This window comes from Pseudopodoces humilis, chromosome 4 (assembly GCF_049639895.1).
Source record: "Pseudopodoces humilis isolate 2021_Gansu_Grassland_sample_001 chromosome 4, ASM4963989v1, whole genome shotgun sequence".
NCBI classification, from domain to species: domain Eukaryota; kingdom Metazoa; phylum Chordata; class Aves; order Passeriformes; family Paridae; genus Pseudopodoces; species Pseudopodoces humilis.
The window spans coordinates 54,963,805-54,986,654 of record NC_142203.1 but is presented as its reverse complement, the minus strand read 5'-3'; the positions used below and the strand labels follow the sequence as shown (position 1 = coordinate 54,986,654).

The 22,850-nt window shown below is 35.2% G+C and overlaps 1 protein-coding gene across 1 annotated transcript in view; it reads right to left on the bottom strand.

Annotated features, from left to right (window-relative positions):
• The window catches only part of TENT2 (terminal nucleotidyltransferase 2), a 46,246-nt gene that overhangs the window by 10,633 nt on the left and 12,763 nt on the right, over positions 1-22,850 (bottom strand). Inside the window, exons 8-12 of the mRNA XM_014258872.2 lie at positions 20,653-20,722; positions 17,139-17,215; positions 13,766-13,894; positions 11,575-11,618; positions 5,464-5,600 (exon numbers count right to left, since the gene is read on the bottom strand). Of these exons, the coding sequence (XP_014114347.1) occupies positions 5,464-5,600; positions 11,575-11,618; positions 13,766-13,894; positions 17,139-17,215; positions 20,653-20,722 (457 nt within the window). The remainder of the gene's footprint in view (positions 1-5,463; positions 5,601-11,574; positions 11,619-13,765; positions 13,895-17,138; positions 17,216-20,652; positions 20,723-22,850) is intronic.

Genomic DNA, 22,850 nt, shown 5'->3' with positions numbered 1-22,850 from the left:
CAGATTATCTTGAATACAACTCATTAGTAAAGCCTCCTATGGAACTCAGTTGTTTGAAGAACTTTACTTCCTCAGGACACATCATTTAACTATATAAATAGGGCTTGTTTTTAAAAAATGCAGGACACAGCACATGAAAAGATATAGGATACCTCAGTTTGTATATTTAGCTTTCTTTTGATATATTCTTTAGAAAATTAGTAATGATGATGATCTTTTCTAGCATTCAATGTAAACTAAAGCCTCCATTCTAACCCTTCATCCTTCCTCTTCTTAACTCCCACAGTAGACTACTGCTGAGATAAACAGAGATAATGTGAAGCATCAAATACTTTTCTATCATGTCTTTTAATAATCAACCATCAACACAGGCTTAATTCAGATGAATTGCTCAAAAAAACCCAAGTACGTGCACACACACACACACACACAAAGACAAAAGATAAAACCCCTGTGCTTAGAGCTTCAAACAAGCTTAAACTGTAGCTCAAGAACACTGATTGTGAGCAGAAGCTTACAGTTTGCTTTTTCTAAGAGCTTATTTAAAAATCAGAGATCCAGGTATATATCCAGATATATATAGGCAGTATATATATACTATACAGGCAGTACTGTTTCACTTGAAGCAGTAATTCTTTTTTTCCTAGGCTATACTTGATCCCTCAGCAAAAAAAACACAACACTTTTATAATACACTCGTTAAACAAAAAGCAAGAAAAAAGTGGCATTTCTTGCTGTTTAAAAAGACTTTTATTTAAATTTGAAACTTAAAAGCTTTTTATTTAAAATTGAAATTTGAATTTGAAAACAACTCTTTTATCTGACAGTCTTTGCAAAGTTGTCTTGGTACCAAGATCATACTGAATTAGAAATTAATTATGAATAGCAAATTATTTGTGTGTCAATTTTAGCCACTTCGGCTCACATCTAATAACTTCATTGTTGCCAACATAAAGCAGATATTCTCCCTGCACACATTTTCAATCCATAAAGTTACTAATGCCATTTAAATAGCTATTTCAATTATCAGTTATTTCTGTTGTGACTGACTACATTAGGTATGTGATCTTCATGGCAAAGGCAAATATTTGAAAGAAGACTAGGCATTTTCAGGTGTGTGTATGACTACAGTACTAACAGAATAAAAGGCTTAACCTTTCCAGAGCATTCTTACACATTAAAGCCACCTGTATAAACACAATAAGATGGGTACAAGCTGCAAACATATTTAATTCAACATAGTATTAAAATGATCCCTTTATTACCTGACCAATTCTATAGTGAAAAGTATTGCAAGCATCTTCTCACTGAAATTTTATATTTTGTCATTAGAATGTAAATTAATTGTCCACCATATACAAATCAGTGAATGATCTTAAACAACTTCTACTTAGCCTGCAATGGAAAATTTAAGGGAAGTAATCACAATACTTTGCAAACCCCTGCAAGGGGAGCAGCACCTTGCTTTAAGGTCTCACTTTGTAAGGAGACAGCCAAGTGAAAACCTGCTGCCTTCACTCACAGTTGCAGAATTGAAATCAGACACCTCCTTCAGAAGGGCTGGTAAACATTCCAAATACTTGCTTTGGAGAGCATCTACAATTTTTTTCTTGATGACATTCATTACTTAATCAGCAGACAATTTTAAACAGTTAAAGTTAAAATGAAGTGATAACCATAGCCAGCTGTATTGTAAGAAGCATTACACAGACTTGAACTCATTATGGTGAGATAATTAAAAAAGGCAAAACAAGCTTTGCCATATATGGTGTGTTATTCTAATGCATGCTGCAATTTCCAAATCACATTTCTTTGGAGGCAGGGATGAAGGGGTATAAAAATTACTTCTTATGGACACACTGGAAACCCTAGAATAGGACTGTGGAAAAGGTTCTTTATAAATACATGTCAATAAACAACTTTCTGAAACATCTTACGGCGTAAATAAACAAAACAGTTTAAAAGTATAAGGGAAAATAAACACAGCACAAGGACTTATATATGACTGCACAGGATGCAAAGCTCCTGCATCTTCCTTTGCTACACTCTTTAAGCCCATCCTGTCCTGCATCAAGTAAAATAAATCACAGATTTTAACTAAATGGCCTAATGACCGTTGCTTGAAGATGTAGTGGCCTTTGCCAGAGTGAGGGAGAAGTTTAGAACAATATATCTCCATCTTCTCTTATCTTCCTCACCATTACATGTAAAAGAGATCAGTAGTTAAATATTCTAGGCAGGTGGCTTCAATGACTTATTCTGTTCAAAATTATGATCTTTGTACATGATCTGATCATTCTTGATTGCATGCTGTTCCTTTAACAAAACAGTTCCTGTACATCAAATCTGGTAGTGCATCCTAATCCACAGATAAAAGGCTACAAAAATTACTTCTGCAAAAATTGAATTCGCTCTCTGTAGCAATCTTTTCATCAAACATGTGACAGTCCAACAGGGAAAGTTCAGTGGTCCAGTACAGATCATATAATTACAGCCTCATTTAACAGTCACGGTGTCTGAAATACAATCTCAAAATTTTGGTGCATGAAGACACTAGGAAATGTTTCACAGGGAAAACAAACACTGAAGAAACTACTTACTACAGCAAAGAAAATATTCAACACACTCTAACACTACTTCTTACATGAAAGGCACAACTAAGAGTGCCCTGTGTTGTGTGTGTTTGCAAGTTGAACATGAGCCAGCAGTGCCCTGGCAGCCAGGGGGGCCCATCTGTGTCCTGTGGGGCATCAGGGACAGCATCAGCTGGGCAAGGGAGGGGATTGTCCTGCTCTGCTCTGCTCTGGGGCAACTTTGAGTGCTGGGGACAGCTCTGGGTGCCAGAGTGTAAGAGAGACATGAAGCTATTGGAGAGTGTCCAAAGCATGGCCACAATGATCATGAAGGGCCTTGTGGGGAAGCCATATGAGGAGCGGCTGTGGTCATTTGGTCTGATCAGCCTGTAGAAAAGGAGATAGGGGAGACCCCATTGCAGTCTGCAACCTCCTCATGATGGGAAGAGGAGGGGCAGACACTGATCTGCTCATTCTCATGACAGTACTTAAGGTAACAGCATGAAGATGAGTCAGGCGAGGCTTAGTTTGGATATTAGGAAAATATTTTTCACCCAGAGGGTGGTTGGGCAGTGGAACAGGCTACCCAGCAAAGTGGTCGTAGCACCAGCCTGATAGAGTTCAAAAAGTGTATGGACAATGCTCTCAGGCATGTGGTGTGAATCCTAGGGATGATCCTGTGCAGGGGCAAGAGCTGGATTCAATTATCCTGATGGTTCCCTTCCAACTGAGCACATTCTATGACCCTGTGATTCTATGTATTTAATTCTTACCCTCATTCTCATTTGTACTGTTGTTTCCATCAGCAACTTCAAAGCAAATATAACAGATCCTATGGCTAGCGTGAGACTACTTTTACTTTCACTAGCTGGCTATCACACACACAAAACCTTTTAAACACCTTATTCATATTCCTCCCTATGGTGCACAAATTTGTCTTCTCCAGTCAATGAAACTATATGGAATTTTACTATCAATTCTATTACAGGATTTATAGTTGTCAGTGATACACAGATACAGAGTACACTTGATTAAATCTTATTTCTGTAGCAGAAAGAGTTAAAAATAATATAGGCTGCTGCATTAAGTGCATCATTTCCTCAAATGACTTCTCAGCTATGTAGTAGCATTTTCAACACAGGAATTCTAATGGTTATTTTTACTGGTATTTTTTTCTTTTTTTTTTTTTTTAAAGACTATCACAAGTGAAATGTTTAAATACTTAACAAATACTGAACACTAGAAGAACACCAGAAAGTCTTTTTATTCAGTTGTTTTTTGAAACATTTTCTTCCCTTGACATCAGCAACCATCCTGTCTTTAATATCTACTTTTTCAAGCTTTGTTTTACCCAGAAGCTCCTCTGTGTGTCTATGAATAAATTGAGGTAGGATTTATAATCATCACAAAAACAGTATTTAGGGATTGCCATCAGCTCCAACACTAATATTGCGGAATTTCTGGTCTTATGTCTTAGCATATCCTGTCTAATAGCAGAGAAAAAGAGGTTGTTCTGAGCCAGCCACCAACTTAGGCAGAAATCTGGTCTTGACTATATTCACAAGCACCCAAACCCAGGAAAGTCAAACTAGGTCTTTTTCCTGAGGACAAGATAATCTCTGCTACTTCACACAGGCAAACCATAAAATTCCTTAGTGGAAAAGATACTTACTTTCATATAAAAGATTAACAGCTTGTACAGTCAAGTTTACAAAAAGATTCACATCGTATCCCACATAAATTAAGAACCTAAGTGTCTTCTCATTTGCCTCTCTAGCAAACATCACCTTGTCAACTGAAAAGACCGGTACTCGGAAGAAACATTTAAGACAAAAGACTATTCTCCTATCTGCAGAGATCATTGAAAGAAAATCTCTTACATGAAAATCTCTCAGGAAGGCTTAAGCAGGCACAAAATGCAGTTGGTTTATGCATTACTAAAGGCCATAAGGATTTAGCTTACATATTTCAGATGTACACCTCAGAAATGCTTTAATGACTTTATGGTCTTTCACTTCTTATTTTAAAGTAAATTATGAACACTTCCAAAATTATGAGTATCCAATTGCATGTTTTGTTCTCCTTCCAAGAAATGGAAATGGTGCACATACACAAGACAGCAACATTCCTGAAACAACTGCATTAGAAGTTATTTTGAACATCTTTAAACTGATTGAGATACAGCCACTTGGTATTTTATATGAACAAACATTTTTTCTAAGAAATTCAGAAATACATGAGTAATAATTTGACAAACCAGTTGTAACTTAAGGCTTTCTCAGATGCCCTCACAACTTTAGCTTCTCTTCCTATATAATGAAGTCCAGATGCCAAAATTAAACTCAGATTCTAGCAAAACAATAACTATGAAAAAATGTGACTGAAAAAAACTATACATGGGAGAATTTTTCACTAGGTGAGGCCTATACAGATGTATATTCTGGTCAAAGTAAGGAACCACCTGGCCAGTTACCTCCACTGACTCAAGACAATGTGACAAAAGTCAAGCACAACAATCTTACAGTCCAAATAATTCATATCCCAGTTGATACCTTAAATAACAGCTAAGAAGAGACCTTTTTCACACATGAATAAGGCAGTTATAGAATAGTGTAACTGTATGACAAATCCCAGCAATTTTTAAAGGACAAAGCTCTCTAACTTTTGGCAGACATTTTACAGGACAGAATGCCTAGCTAGGCAGAAGATATCAGACAATTTACTGGCATTCCTGTTGTAATTCAGCCTTTTTACTCATTTCCTCTCTCAGAGTTACCACTAAGGCATTGCTGCTTTTCTTTCTTTCAAGGGTTATAAAGTGTTGCTATATTGAATAGAAGGAATCAAAGTTTCACATCTTCTAAACTACTAAAATGAGCTTATTACTTACTCAAATTCTGTGGCATAATATTTGAAGAAGCCTATTAGCAAATCTCCAAGGCTTGATCCATTTTTTGAGATGTAAGGAGGAATGGTACGTGGAGCTTGATGAACAAGATACAACTGCATAGTAGGATCAAAACATTCCTGTCAAAATAAAATCAGAGTGTATATATATATACACACAGAAAGAGCCTTAACCCAGATGCATATATCTTCCACAATAAGAAAGCTGCCTATTGTTTGCTTATTGTAAGTTCAAGGGCAACTTACAAGCCAAGTACTATTTCTCTTCTGCCCCACTGATACAAGTTATTCCCCCTGAGCTCTGGTAGAATCATCTTGCACAGGAGCATACAAGACCATCTTTTGACTTCTGTTTACTAAATAACTTTAACATGTGAGAATCTTCGAACTAGACTTGCATCTAAAACCACAAGAGCAAAAGGTGAGTAAGGCAGCAGTCATCTGCACTGAGCTGACTGCAGTTCAGCTGAGAAATATGTAGGTGAAACTAATGCACCCATTATCAATTTCTCATAGCTGAACTGAAGTAAAGAAATAATCCAGAGGGTAGGCCTAACATTGCTCTCAAGCATAGAGAACTGCATATGAAACCCACTGGCTATAAAATTAACCTCCATTCACCCACAAAACAAGCATAAAGAATGCAGGTATAATTCCTCTAGCCAAGAATGAAAAAGCCAAACAAACAACCAGTAGTGAAATTATACAAAACACCTGAATGCACAGACTTTTGAACTTCAGCTAAAGTATGTTTTTCTGTAGGGGAAGATGGTGGGTATGATGGGGTATGAAAAAATCAGGTTTGCTATGTAAAAAAGGCACCATTTCCAACTTAAAAAGGAATATATACAAGACTAAATACAATGGTTTTAGAACTGCCCTGCTGTTTCATTGTCAATTGCATCTTTTAGGTTCTTCCAATAGACTGGGGAACATAGAATTAAACATATCTCCTCTTGCTAAAGCAAGATTTTTTAAAATTTGCTAATACCTGGTTTTAACACACTTTACAGTAATGTTATGTATTTTACTGAAAATAAACTCAAGATACACAGAAGCAAACATTATGTTCAAATAAAGAAACACATTTATGTAAATTTAGGAATCTGTTCACTCATTACTGTATCTCCTTTTCCCTCCTCACCCATTCCTTTTTTATTTTTAAGAGTAGTATCAGGTGTGACTCAAACTTCTAGTACTAGAATAGCACTAGAAGCTCTAGATACTGTAGTATTATTTCCCTATCCACAGCTGGCACTGCTTCCTTTGAGAAAAGTACTGTTAAGTGTTAAAACCAGTAGGACTGGAAAGTTTGAGATTCCCACCCTCTTTCTGCCAGCTTTAGTAAAACTTCCTGGAACCTTGTGCAACATCTTTTTGGGGAAAAAAAAAAGCCTTTCTTCTAGAGATAAAAAATTTCAATAGTTGATCTCATATGATATAATGCTATATATAAAACATGATTTTAGTTAGCAAGGATCAGAATTTAGTATCTTAAATTCTTTCATCAGAAGACACCAAAACACTGGAAACACAGACATAAAAAGCAGATTTGCAGTATACAAAGTTCTAGAAAGGGAACAGTTGTTCCAATGCCATACAGTAAATACTGCTTTAACCCTGAAGTAAATCAGAAAGACACTACAGTGAAAATCATTCCTTGCCCATCCCCACAGAAAGGTAAGGAAGAGCTAGAGACAGAACAACTGAATTTGGAATTTGTAGTATACCAGCTGATGAAGAAACATACAAGGGAGGAGGGGAAAGAAGAAGAAAATTACCTACAAAATACAAAACTGAAACATACATACAAAAATACAAAACAGAAATGCAATAAAATTACAACAGATGTCTACAAAGACTAGTAAGTGTTTGGAGGCAGTAGAAAAGGAGAACAAGATTAGTTTTTTTACACTTTGAATATTTAAATGTCTGAGAACTTCTCAACTGCAAAAAATTCTGCCATCACAGTGAGGCTGATATCCTCAAAAGCTATAAAGTTAGACTTTATTTCATTATTTTTTAAAAAAACAAGCTATTTTTTTACTGGCAGGCAATAAGATATCAAACAAATCAAAGTTTTTCTTTCTCAGAAAGGCTTCTGCTTTCAAGAAAATACACACATATTATTCTAGACATGTGCTCTAGTGAAAACACAGGTTACAGTCTATAGCAACTAACCATTAAAACACCCAACCACCCAGTTTAAGAGACACATGTAAGTAATTCTTATTTCCACTTAGTTTAGTGGTTATGTCACCACAAAAATTGCTCTTAAAAAGACAACTGAGTATTGCAAAATAGAAGGCATAACTGATACTACTTTTCTGGAAGAAAATAAGACTTATTAATGGTAATTACAGCAATGTATTAATCACATGTTTGTGATACTGTTAGTAGATTTATTTCTTAAGCACTGTCGGTTGCTGATCACCCCACAGAGAAGGCAAAACCCAGTGTTTCATCATTCTGAAATACAGGAAATTTATTATGTAAAAAGTTGCTATTACCATTTTAGAAAGTTTAACATGTAAAAACCAAATTAATTGCTACTGAAAATTGGCAAGATTTAGTGAAGACTTCTGTCAAGATGTATCAATATTCAGTAATTCAATTACCAGCAATGTAATTTAAGGTCATTTCTAAACAAAGCAATCACTCAGTGTCCAGTGAACAAGAGGTCAGACCTGCTACAGGATACCTAGATACCCTTTTCTGCTTTGCCACAGACAAACCATGATAATCCCCTAGCTTCATCTCATTCACCTGCTGAAAACAAGGGTAACAGTATTTTCCTTCCTGCTAGAGGGACACAGGGAACAACTAGATAGACAAAACAGTACAGGTGCAGCTTACAGATTCTGCACACAGGTGAGGTTTTTTAAAGAAATTAATTACAAAGCACCCTTCAAAGTATATTTTCTTTTCTTAACTTGCTCTAGAAGGCAAAGATTCAGCTTCTATTAAAACTAGTCCCTATTTTGCTTACTCTGTCTTGCTTCATGCTGTCTTAAGAAACAGAAATTAGATTCAGGATCTAATTGAGCAACAAATATAAATGAGCTCTCCATTATTTCAAGACATCCCAGAAAAGTGACACAAAAATATTTTTCTTTTTTTTGCTGGACCTCAAATCTTTACCTTGATTGGCTGATTTCTCAAACAACACCAGTATTCAGCAACATGCTTTATATTGAAGCTACATAATGCTTTTAATTTATAGTCATTCCACCTTACACACTAGAAAGGACTGCAAGTATACATGAAAATAAGATTTATATTTGTGTATCTTGATGTAGAGTGAGTTTAGTTCTGAATGTACAAGATCTTCATTCAAAAAATTAGTAGTAACATCTTGACATTCTTGTATATTCTCACATATAAAATATCCTTTTCCCCAGTCCTATAAATGGATATTTAACTCATGTTTATATTTTTTAAAAGTGCAACTCAGTGTGAAGCAAACTGTCTTTCCAAGGGCTGACTCCCATGTTAAGGACCATTCCACCTTCTGCTCCACCCCTTGCAATACTTGAAATGAAGCTGAGGCAGCAGAAACAAAGATGTGTTCTTGCTAGAGTCTTTGAAGTTCACCATTCAGAGCACTGATGGAAACCCAGTTTCTTCTTGACTTCAGCTAATACACCAGACTTCTTCAACAGTGGAGAGTCAGGCACAAGTTTCCTTCTGAGTGCCAGTGACAGCAATGTTCACCAGCTGTAACAGTTTATGCCACCACAAGTTATCTAGAGCTTGTCCGTGAAGTCCTGACATGAAAGCACGTGTTATATAGACTTCCAAAACTAATGAACACTTGGGCTGTTGTCATCTACTTTACCTGGCTAAGGGGCAAGGGAAGCCCCAGAATACACCCTCACATTTGATGTCATCTGATACTCCCTCTAAGCTAATGGTTGCAAAACACATCAGTTTGGTGCCAGCTGGAAACTCCACCACAGCAATACAATGCAAAAGTGGCTTTCCAGGACTTCTCACCCTTCACACTGGCAATAGGGATACACTGAGACACAGAATCTGTTTTTGTTTCCTCCTCAGCGTAAGCATATCTCTCCTATATGGTACCAACAACTTAAGACAAGCAGTTCTCTCCAGATCACAGAAGTATTTTCATCCTGCAGATCTGATTTTGAAAAACTGTGGGTAGGTGTATATAGGAAAGATGCAGTATGTTTGTGTAGTTTTTGTATGGAGACAAAACTCTGATCAGATACAATCACAAGAAAAAGATATGGTTTCTTTTGATACTGATATTTGCCTGTTTTTTTTTATTATTACTGCAAGCCACAAGACTGAAACTGTTTTGCTGTATTTTTCATTTTAAATTCCTTTCAAATATCAGTATTCAGAAATTTTAAGTTTTGTAATTTTTAAACATTTAATTATATTCATAATGAAGACAGTAAATCAAAAACATACTTGCAATTTGGTTTTGTAGCAAGCATGTATAAAATATTTTCTTAATTTTGTTAGCAGGTCTAGAATACTTAATTTTCCAAATATAAGAGAACTAACTAACAAAGGACATCAAAACCAAATATAATCTATATCAGAACACAGAAAAAATGCAGTTCTTGCAGCACTGCTCACCTGCAAGTGATTTACTATTTTCACACAACACAAAATAAAACTTGGCATTTAGATTCATTAGATTTTTCACCTTAAGGCACTGTATAAGTTTGCTTTAATGATTGAAGGCATTAATATCTGTATATTGTTCTGAAGGCCTGTACACAGTTCAAACATGACAAATATAAATGCCTGCATTATAAATACAGAAGAGTCAAAAGTTGCCAGTTCTTAGCACTTTTCTCTAAATAACATGTGACACAAAACTTAGAACACTGCAGCACACAAGGTTTAAGGAAATGTAATTAACAAATCTAGCAATTCAAAAGCCTATAAAGCTAAGTGCACAATAAATTAAAGATAGTTTCAAAGGCTTTTCAGCATTCCCAATGAAACAATTAGAAGGTACAGAGTATCATAAAAAATCACAGGAAAAGGTAAAGACCATAAATACATAGCACAGGTATCCCTGAGCAGATTTACAACACGGAAACAAAACTGCAGTGAATTATTGCTCAGTGCTTTCTCCTGCATCTCAATTATCTTAATTACCCAAAATGGCTGACACCACAGTATTTTCTCCCTGATGTTCAGGACCATTAAATATTCCCATTTCAGCTCTATGGGAAATACAGGCAAAAGACAGACTGGCTTTCTGATACTAGCTCAGCACAATTGTCAGCAACCAATTAAAAAATCCCCATGTGTAGACAGGAACACCAAACTATGTCAAGTATGAATAAAGAAAAAGTTTAAGTGACACATATGAAGATGGGTAAGGAGGAAGGAACCAAGGAATTTTTGAAAATAAATTACAACATGGAACTACTAAGCAATAGCACTTTTGTGCACAAACAAATATTTAGAAGGGCAGTTCTTACTTCTAGATAATTTTTCTCAGATTAAATCTCACTAATGACACTCCTAATCCTGAAGGCACCAAAGTATACTGATTCACTGAGTTCTCCAGAAATTATCTGAGTATGATCTGACTACAATAGCAAAGTTCCAAAAAGGTGTTTTCTTGTTGGACTGAAGTAAAATTTTGTGATGTCTCAAGTTTCTAAGTAAACATGTGTCACTCACTTTCTGCACATGAAAATACCAGGCAACTCAACAGCTGTGGGAGGGTAGGGAAGTCTGAAGCACCAGAGCTGAATGAAAAAGCACTACTTAACACATCAAGAAATAGGAACCAGAAAGTTACAGCTGACACAGGGATATTTCCAGGCCAGCATAAAGAGAATTAGATCAGCAGTTTTCATTAGCAGTCTCTTCTGTGTCTCAAATCTTCCCATACATAACAGAATTTTCATTGAAGAAATTATCAAAAGCAGCAAGTAATCTCTTCATCTTACTGTTAAGACAGTTAGGTCTAGCATATCAATGATCTGACCTACAGACTGTTAGTTCAACTTAATCCATTAGAGATCATTAAGAAATCATATATTTAGATAAGCAGGGTCACACACATATATGATGCAGTAAATCCATAAGAAACACTTACTGGGTAGTTTTTTTGGAGGGATGGAAGGATGGGTTCAGGTAAGGCTATAAAAAAAAGTTTAAAGTTGCTGTGATTAACGCAATTCACAGGAAACAATATCATATCAACTACATCAAAGAGTTGCACTGAAATTCTATCTTAAAACATTTATCAAGAACTTCACTTTCATATACTTTGTCAAATAAGTTATTTGGCAAACACTTCTGTTATTTCATACTATAGACTAGTATAGGAACTTTATTCAGCTAATGAAAGTTCTTACCAAGATACTACTACATTAAAAGGCATGAAAAATTCTACAGCAGCTGGGTACAGCTTTATTTCTGAAATTCATATTAATTCATGGCTATAGGAGAATCATCTAAACTCCCTAAATGAAAAAATAAAGCTTCACTCATCTCTTTTTCCTTACATCTAATACAATTCTATGAACGAGCCTACAGTTATTGCAAGAGAACACGTTTTTCAGCTGCCAAGTTTTACATACTCCAAATGCAACCTATAAAAAAAATGCTCAACACACGTAGCAGGCATTGCTAGCAAAATCTCCACAAAATACATTAAAACAGTCTAATAGTGTTAGCTGATCTGCTAAATGGCAAATACGTTATGAAGATCATGCAGTCATTAACAATACTAACAAACACAAAGTTATCTAAATATTGGTCACTTTTATGGAAAACATGGGTTGGAAGTGCATCTATTGAACTATATAAATTAGAGACAAAAAAATATAAAAAATCACCCATATTAGGTGATCCTATAGATGGATCAAAATCCAGAAGTATTCACATCCTACCCAAGCAGCTACAGAATTGTCAGAGCAGTCCTCATACTAAAGCTTTAACATCATGTCTTCAGCATGGTTTAAGAAACTGGTCTACATCATTCACTAGGGAAAATAATAAATAAATTCAGCACCGAGGTGTTGGACTTGGGACTTAGTTCACCTTTCAGTAAGGTCTTACAGGTGAAGAGATGTTACAGACTCCTTTTTCCATACGGACTAAGAATCAGAACAGCAGAATTCTCAGAATGTGCTTCAAATAATATACTGTTTATACTGAATATACTATTCAGGACTGCTAAGGAAATTATCATAGCTGCTTCAATAACATTTTTATTTTGGTTTTGGGTGTTCATGTTTCGCAACATCTTGGATACTTTCCAGTTGTCTACCACACTAAATTAAAAGACAACAAAATCTGAGTAATACAAACAATCAAGGTATTGAATCTAGGTGTGTATGCTTTAGTAAGCTTTACTAAGAGAATGGATGGGATAGGAAAAATTACCACTTACCAATAGCATTTGCCCTATGACTTTCCTTTTCTTACTGTTCAAGTTAGTTTAGACATATTATCTGGAAGAAAGCTCATGTACAAAATACTGATGTATCTACAAAATAAACTCAAGCCACACTAAACTTGGGTCCAAAGACATCCACATTAGTATAAAAATATGTAAATTATTTAAGTAGTATAGAAAAGAAATTTTCCTAGTGAAGGCAGTGACACCAGTGCAAAAGAAAGGTGGGGTTTTTTTCCCTCCACAGTGTCATCAACAACAACACTATCAGAAGTTCTCGGATACAGGCTATTTTCAGGAACATCACAGGCATATAGCAGGGGAAAAAAGCTTAAAATGTGCATGAAAAAAAACATCAGAACTTAAGAATCTGATGCTTAGATGCATTTACAGTGTACAGGGCCACACTTCAAGTACCTTTTTTCTCGCCATTGAAAAGACTGAGGAAGCACAGGTAGAAGGCTCCTCTTTGGTTTGTGAACTGGTGATCTTCCTGAAACAGCTGACTGATCACAGTTTTGCACTACAAGGATTACTTGAACCCTTTTTTCCCCTTTCCTAGACTGCTGTGGCAGCTGCCAGAGGTGACTACAGCAAATTTCTTTATGTACTTTCGTCAACCAGTACTTGAGTTTATTTTATAGCTACACAGTGTCCTGCAGGTCCTTTTTTTTGTTTCAAACCTTTTTAAAGCTGGTAACTCTGCCTCTAAAGAACAGATCCAGTCATTTAAGACAAATGCAACACTATGGAAATTATGCAAACTCACTTTACTTTTAGATATTTCTGTGCAGAAGATAGCCACTGCTTGTTCTACTTTATTAAAGAGGAAAACTAAAAATGAACTTAAAAGGGACAGTTTCAACATGTAAAAATTACTTACTCTGTAAATAGTGCAAAACCATCAACACAAGACTATAGCTGTTTAAAGTACCACGACTGGCATCATTTATCTCACGAAAATTTGCCCACTTCTTAACAACAAGTACTAATGGACGAACTCGATTCTCAACTGCAAGAAGAAAGAAACACATCTTTAAAAAGTACATCTTTAAAAAGTACATTTAACTAGACAGTAATTAATCAACATTTGCTCTTATTTGAACAACAAGGTAGTTTTGTATTCTAAGGTTACCTTCTGCATGCATTTTATAGAATTTACTTAGCTACTCTACAATTACTATCCATCCTATAAAAATCAAACAAAATATTTGCATTTGAAAACAACTTTTTGAACAGTAAGATCCACAGACACATTACAAGAGGTGTACCAGGAAATTTGCAAAGTGTCACTTTCTACTTTTAAGGTCTCTCCAGTTCGTTTTACTAATTTTACCTGAAATAACTTGCTGCCAAGACAGAACTTAAGCAATTTTTTTATTTAGGCTATACAAACTTTGAAGGCAGGGAAAAGAATTCTGGTGGTTGGAGGACACAGCTGATTCTCAAGTTTACATCAAGATACATGACAGCAGTAACTCCTGCATACAAACATAAATTTTAAATTTGCCTTGTCCTCAACAGTTTTTTATGTAGATGACATGTTAGATACAATACCTCTTTAAATTAATATATATGCATTTAATAAGGAAATACAGCCATATTCCAGGTATGATCTGAATTTCTGGTGAATATAGATAACCTTCTAATTACGGTATTAATCTATTGTAGGTATACATCACTCACCACAAGTTCCTGGAACTCAGCAGCATACTTTATTATTTGCAGCTATGCAGAAGCATATCATCAATTCAGTCAAGTACCTTATAATGGCTTTAAAAGCTTACACATTCTGGAGTATCTTTTCTAACCTGACATCATTACACAAAGTTTTGTATTCTGCTTATCAGGACACAAAACATCCTACAACTGCACCACCTGGGGTACTCTCTGTTATTCTGCAAAACTATCAAGTACGATTTTCTCACAACATGTTCAGAGTAGTTCAGCACACATGCCCATGTTACTCTTCTAAGAATGAAGGTCCTACTAGATCTGGAAGATGTTTTGGAAACAACCAAACTCCTTATCACCAATCATCTTATTCTTGACATTGTTCACCAGTGGCTGAACCAAAAAATACAACTTAGTACACTAATTGTGAAATGCCAAAAAAGTACTGTACAGACACCACATGAAGATGCATTAATTGGAATAGAATTTTTTCATGAGAGAAAAATGCAAATAGGTTCCATTTTCAAACATAGCTATTTTGTGTCACAGTAGAAAAGTTCTGGTTTTAGTCGACCTCATTTTGAGATAATAAATTCTGTCTGCTGGTGCCTGTAATTAGTATATAACAAAATTAGTGTTCAGTATGGCCAGTGAACTTTGTCTGATACTTTGACACAAGCTACCTACCCCCCTCAAGGAAGTGCTCAGTAATGTTATTTGTACAAAGCAAAAAAGTCCAGTTTCCACTAACTGAAAAATATCTAGCAAAAATTGCTGACCATGAAGACATGCCCCCTTCCCGCTGGTAACATAACAGCACAGACTTCACCTTCTAGCTCTGTGTAATCTACCTACATTTTCTGTGATCATTTTGTGTCATCTTGCCTCATCATCCTTGATATTTTCTAGAGCACTCATGCACCAACACAGAAGAATTAACTTCAAAACAGACAGAAGAGCATCCACAGAAATTTCTGGAGTTTCAGCTTTTTTATTTTTTAGCATGTTCACTATGATAGTTAGTCAGACTGCCTTGTTTGCCTGAACATCTAATTGTTCCAATGGAAAACAGACCAATATATCTTCCACATTAGAGGTAATTAGATAATTTTTTCCCCCATGCAGGCTGAAGCCCTTCAACTACACATTTAAGTGAGCAGGACATGTATTAACATATAAGGCTATCCTCCCTTGCTCATACGACTTATGAAAGTATGGAGCAAGACAGTCTGATAAAAGCTTCCATTTAGTTTTGTGTGCCTTATGACATCTGAGTTTTCTGGTCCAAGGAAGACAAGACTAGACAAGCTGTATGCTGTATAATACAGTCTATTTAGGAAGGTCCAGAACATTGAGAAGATAATATTTTCAATCACAAGTCTCCCTTCGCTACTAACTCACTCCTTAACCTCAAGAAAATATTAGCCATCACCAGGAAACATGAAGTTAATTTTACTGGCCATATAAAAGTGAGCAATATAGCAGACAAAAAAAAGATACTAGGACTGATTTCACTTCTCTTTTCACATCTGGAGTTGTCTGCCCTACAATGGTTTTCTAACAAGAGTAAAGAAAACCAGTGATAGAAGCTACAAACAAAAATGTAAACAATAGACTTGGTGAAGTGACTGCTCATTTGCAGTCATAAATGGCAACGATTATTTCATAATACTTTCAAACTTGGAAGCAAATCCTTTTCCAGTCATAACACCGCCCTGAATGTATGCAGAAATCAAAGTTTACCAACTGATCCAGGACAAGTTGTAGACTCTCCTAGTGACATGAATATGGAACACAAATTACTCTGACTGATATATTAGTAAAAATTAACTAGTGAAGATAGCTTCTACAGGTAACTGCCTACCCTAAACATAAAGAAATTCCTTTATGCAAAAAGATGAAGCCTTATGAAGAAGGCGGTAAAGGAACAAATGCAAATGCCCCAGAAGAAAAAGACTGAGGCATACTCCTTTATGTACTTATCTGCCAAATGACATTGTAATGATAAAAAAGAAACCCTCAATCTACCACTAAGAGTGCAGTTGTTATTACTTTCCTTCCACAAGGCAGTTTCACAATCTCTCCCTAAAATGCAAACTTCTGAGCAGACACAAACCAATTTGGATTTGGGATTAGTACAAATACTGAAGCAGTATTCTGGATTTTTCTAGGACAGATTCTGCAACAGCATATAGACATAGCTGGCTATCAGCCATCCATACTGTAATTGGCTGTAAGGAAATATAAGAAGCTGGAGATTATACCCCTAGATAACCAGTACTATCATGATCTTATTATCTGCGGAATACCTGAAGTAGCCCTTGTAGTAGATATGTGGACCTTTATTTGAAGAATCTTTGTTGTCTTCTGAATATTATAATATTCAGTTAAAAACATACCTAGCTGTTTTCTCCATGTATTTAGAATGAGCAACAAGAACTTACCTTAAGGCTACTTAATGTAGCAAAACAGGTAGTTTATATATATAGGGCAATCTATTAAATTTTCATAGCATATCAATACCAAAATACAAACTCTAAAAGCAAAGTTTAAAGAAATAAGAAAATACAATAAAAACTTACTGAATGCATAGGTTCTCAGAAGGAATGTATTTCTTATACCTATCACATTGTTTACATTCAAGTCGAAATCCACATTGCTATTAGGGAGGGAAAAAAAAATAAAATCAAGCATCATGTTGCAAGAATGTTTACTACCTACTTTATGACAGATATGGAGAAGTTTAATTTTAATATAAAGCCCTAGAAACTTTCTTCAGAGTAGATGCTGTGACTCCTATAGTTTTGTTTAGAGCACCTGCACCACTTAGAGACTTGAACTCCTTTGTTATAAAAATGTACTTGTTGTTTTACATGAAGAATACATATAGCTACAAATTTAGACTTCAGGATAACTTAAGATACTGTTTCTTAATTTTTAAAAAATCCTTCACTCAACTACACTTGCACTACATGATTTACTACATATAACTTTTCATAGCTGGAAGGATTCTCTGAAGTATTACTTTAGGAAATTATGCCAATGAACTGAGAAAGAGAGCTGGAAAAGTTCAGAAGATAAGAGCCATTTCTGCAATGACAGTAAGAGAGAAACTTTGGAAAAAAAACAATTCTGAGTAAACACTGCATGTTTTGCAATAAAACAGTTTTGATGCTTTTTATTCTGTTAAGATTAAATAAGGCAAACAAGCACTAACTAATTTATTTACAACACAACCTGCCTGCACGTTTGAATTTCCTACTGCATATAGAGCCTAACTACTCACAGAACTCAAGAAATGATATTGCATTTATGATCAATAAGCCATATCAACACTAACTTACAACAAGAAGAACCTATTATTAGACAAAGAAGTAGCTAGCTATGATATACAGCTATTTCCATTTTACATGCACAAGTTCCATTCACACAGCACTTGTTCACCCAAATACTTCTTTGGATTTTCTTGACTATATAAGGGGAATATGGACCTGAAATACATTTAAGCTGATAAAAGACAATAATTTGAGACCTACAATTTTTTAGGAATTTTTTAGGTATTTTGAACATTTTACATTTTTTACATCTTTTTATATCAAAAAATTCTTTGCATCAAAACTACTGCATAATTTTAAACATTTATATGTTTTAAGAATATAGTACGTAACAGTACAGAAAATAAACAAGCTTCAGCTACCACTTCACAGTTGTAAATATAAGCATGAACACCCATAAGAATATTAACTGCAAATATAACAAAAAATGTTAGATTGAATGTGTAATTCCAACTACTCCAAATTGAGAAGAAGACTTTACCAGATGCTGACTGAAGCAAGTTCTATTGCATGTTTAATAGCTATTGCAGTGGTGGAAATGTAAAAAATGTTTTGTACTGCTTGGACTCAAAGTTCTACTAAAAAGCACTAAAGAAGAGAAAAAGTGTCAACTGCACAACTACTGTAGCAGAAGAGGAAGTTTTTGTATCTTCTGTAGTATAAAGATCTTGATAGTTGATCAAAGGCTTGTTGGAAAGCAGAACCAGCATTAGAATAATTTCCTGGGAAAGACTACCCAAAAAAAAGGACCTTAAGTCTTTAAGTGCAGTGGTTCTTCTCTTACTTTTACAGTACTACAAACATAAGAGAACAAATACAAACTGAATGTTTTCTCATTCACTGAATCAAAGTAAGGGGAAACACCCATTTTCAGTTATATACAATATATATATATTTCAGTTATTGGTAACACTTTAGAATCTTCATCTCCAGGTAAAGAGAACACCCACTGAATTCAACCACCTTCTCCCAGCAGTTGGGCAGGAAAAACTAGCTTTCACAGGAAGCTTGTAATGTTTAGTTTCCAGTTTTGGCAAAGACAGGCTAAATGCACTAGGTACAGGATATCCAACTGATTTTTCAAGACTTCTGTGAAAAAATGCGTGAGTATGCTTTTTGTACATCTGAGCCTACGAAAGACCAGAGGCCAGAAAGAGACTGGAAAGAGACAAATGCTTAAATAAAAAGACAAAACATGGATGGAGGGACAGGTTATGCAGGAGAAAGAGAACTGTAAAGACAGAAAACAAAACAAAAATGAACTACAATAAAAAAATCCCGGCCCAAAATGGTGACATTCCCTATCACTGTTCTCTTTCACAAAAGCAATACAGAAAATGAGACAGTGAGCAATACTGCCTTTCACTCTGCAAAAATATAATGTGCTGTTTCTAGTCTTACAAGATCATACTTTGATTTAGTGGGAAATAAAGAGTTCTTTAAATCCTATCTCTAAGGTATATAACTATCATGGCTTATTTTTTGAAAGTGACTGTACTATGGACTATAAGTGCTTACAAAAAGACTTCAATCTTCTCACACAATCACTTCCATCCAGTTCTATATTAAAGGCTTCTTTTTAAAGTTTATTTTCTCATTTTAAATTGGGGAAAAAAAAATCGCTATAATCCCGTAACACATTCAATATTTGCACCAGGAATTTATAATTTCATTTATATAAGAAAAGACTAGTATTGCTATATGTAGCTAATCCAAATAACCCAGACTTTAGCTTGACAAGTACCATACTTTCAGGAAACATGGAAGAAACAACCTTCTGCACTGTTAGAAGAGAAAGTAAAAGACATTCAAGTTTTTAAAAGGTAGGCAATTATATACAAGTAAACATGGGATTGGGTGTAAATTAAGAGAAAAGTATAAAGCAAAAACTCCAACAAGTGTGTATAATCTCAGATTTAAAAAAAGGTTAAACTGATTATATAGATTAATTCAAATTGTAAAAATGATAGATTTAGTTTTATCAGGACAGGAACCTAGCCATGATAAAGATATATGGTGATAGAAACATGCTGTGACATGCTGTCATAGGGAGAGGCCAGAAAAGTTTGCTTATTTGCTTTTAAAAGACAAAAATTTTGGAACCATATAGACAGGTTAATACAGCTACATTAAAGTGAAACTATGTTACTATAGGAAAATGATACATATCAGTGTTACAAAACTAAGCCAATGAACACAGGAAGACAGGAATATTACTCAGACTGTCATCATATTTCAGTGTTTACATGACTTCTTCCTCTGTCAACTACTTTTATCACATACAATAAGAAATACATTATCTGTCCTAGTATGTCCCTCTAAGTTATTAGCAGGTCTTTATAATGAATACACAATGAATACAAGAAAATACCACCACAAACTGTTTTAGTGTTGTTTGTACAGAATAGTTATGTCTGCACAGCAAGCAGAATTATACTGCACAACTGTTTTCTTCCTACTACTGTTTTCCTGTCAAACCATTTGTTAACTTGGGAGTCCACAATGTACAAACAACCCACAGAAATATGTATTGCTTCTAATTCACATCACAGGAACCAAATAGCATCAACCACAAGAGGTGCTTCAGACCATCAAGGCAATAAGCTGAGTGCCATGGCATGTTAGCTGTACAAATTTGTGATACAACTACAGCACTGCACAAATAAACACACATAACAGTGGGACTACTCCTAAGGGCAGTACACATTAGAATACTTTTTCATGTCGAAGTCTAAAAGATTAGGCTGAATAGGATACTTGCCTGACTTTATCCCTGAATTTCACTATTGGCACTTTTGCTCTGATCAGCTGAGGTCGCTCAATGTAGCTTGCTGAAAGGGATAAAAATATGCAATTAAGTTTCATGCAAGATGCAGACCTTAATAGAAGATCCTGTAATAGAATCTTATAGACTGATTTATAGCAAACAGCAGTTTATTAAATTTATCAGGATTGTGCTTAAACTAAGTAACCTTTAGCAACTGTAGCAAAAAAACAACCAGTGAAAGCAGGTGGAAAGCCCCCCCCCACTAAACATTAGAGAAGAGGTAAGCAGAACATAGAGTAGAATACTTTTCTGAGGAAATATTCCAGAAATTTGAAAATAAGGAATGCAGTACTACAATGCTTTACTACTTGTAATACAAATCCTGAATAGTTATAAGGTACAAAAATAAAGGACCATGAACATATCTAACCAGGATGGGCTAATGATAAGCTTACAACTTGTTTTGAAAACTGTTACTTTGAATGATAAAGTACATGCCAGGAAACGCCACTGAAAAGAGGACAATGCTTTCTATCAAAGACAGGATAAGCTTTATCTGTCTTTTGTTTTAACAGTGATAAAACATGCAATAAATCCACATTGATTATGATTATCAAATTATTACCTACACTGCTAAATGCCATACCATCCAAACTCACAAATACTAAGCTCAGCCACTCACATGGAGCCACCAAATGCACCCTTCACACTCAGCTCCCCAAAACTGTTGCATCAGCCATGTTATTGTGATTTCCCTAGACTTCATAATACCTCAGCCTACATTCAGTAGTTTTCCATAATCCTGAATGAATACCATGCCAAATAAAGTACTGGAAAAGAAAGAAAAGTAGAGCCTGTAGGTTACATGACATGAATTTTGGCAAATGGCATGATTTTAGTAATTACTTCTGTTGCCAAATCCAGGACCACTTGAATTTGTCGATACCCAACAATATTTTCCAAAATGTTTAAATATCCAAAATATTTTCCCACTGCTTCTATAAATCAACCTCAGATTAGCAAAAATAAGCATGCACAGTACGAGTAATATAAACTAAAAATAACCTTGAATAAAATTTGTTTTTTTTCTTTCCCTCAAGAAAAAACAACTAGGTACTTCTATCAGCTGAATAGCCACTTAGATTAAACAGCATCATCTCCATTGCTTTTGGATGACAAATTCAGATCTGGTGGAACACTGCTGTGAAATAATTAAAAAAAAAAATCCTTTTTCTTTTTGTTTTTTTTGAGACTCTAAAAATGTTTTGTGGCTATGCATGTTCAGACAGATTTGACCAGAGGCAATCTTTTATCTGGATTTTATTGCATTGCACCAGCCTAAGCAACACACAGACTGGCACTCAGAAAAGAAGATAATCTTACTAATTTACTGATGTTAATGGGAGAACCTTAAATGAACAATTTCAAATCATGTTCAATGTCTGCTTATTAATACAAGCATCCTCTCTTTCTAGCTGGACCTTCAGACACATCCAGGCATTTCTCCTCCAGCATCCCAGAACATTTTTGAAATGAGTCTAAAGCACGCATAGCTCTCTGCCTCCTCTCCTTTCACTACCAAATATAAGACAAAGATTCCCAGTGCACTAACACATGGTAGGCAATGGTGGATGTCTATTTGTATGCCACAGTAATTCAACTTTCCTCACTATGACCCTTCCCAATGTCTTCAGATGTTAACTGAACTCATTCTAGTGACAATCTACTTCCAAACATCCTTGTCTACAAATGCCTCCCTACATTTAATGGATGCTTGTATCAAATTAGTTGGCTAAGAAAAAAAGATATAGCCCAAACATAATCCCAATCTGTTTCACAGGGCGGTAAAAAGCAACCAGGAAGACAGAAGAGATAAGAGGAAGTTAGAAGGCCATAACTTCCTGCTGGTATCCTCTTTCTTGACTGAGACCAATGATGCTGCTAGCAGAATGTACATTATACCTTATATATATATACAGGGGAAGAAACAGTCACAAATACAGGATGTGGAATTCTGAAATATGTACAGGCTGAATAAATGCCTTAGTAAACTGACTTTGTGATCATTGAAAGCTACGACCAGAGAGGCTATACCAAAACATGTGAAAAAAAATCTATACAGCTACTCCACAGTTTTGGGCATGTCTATGATAAGGTCATGAACACCACTTCAGCTTAGCAGAAATTAATAT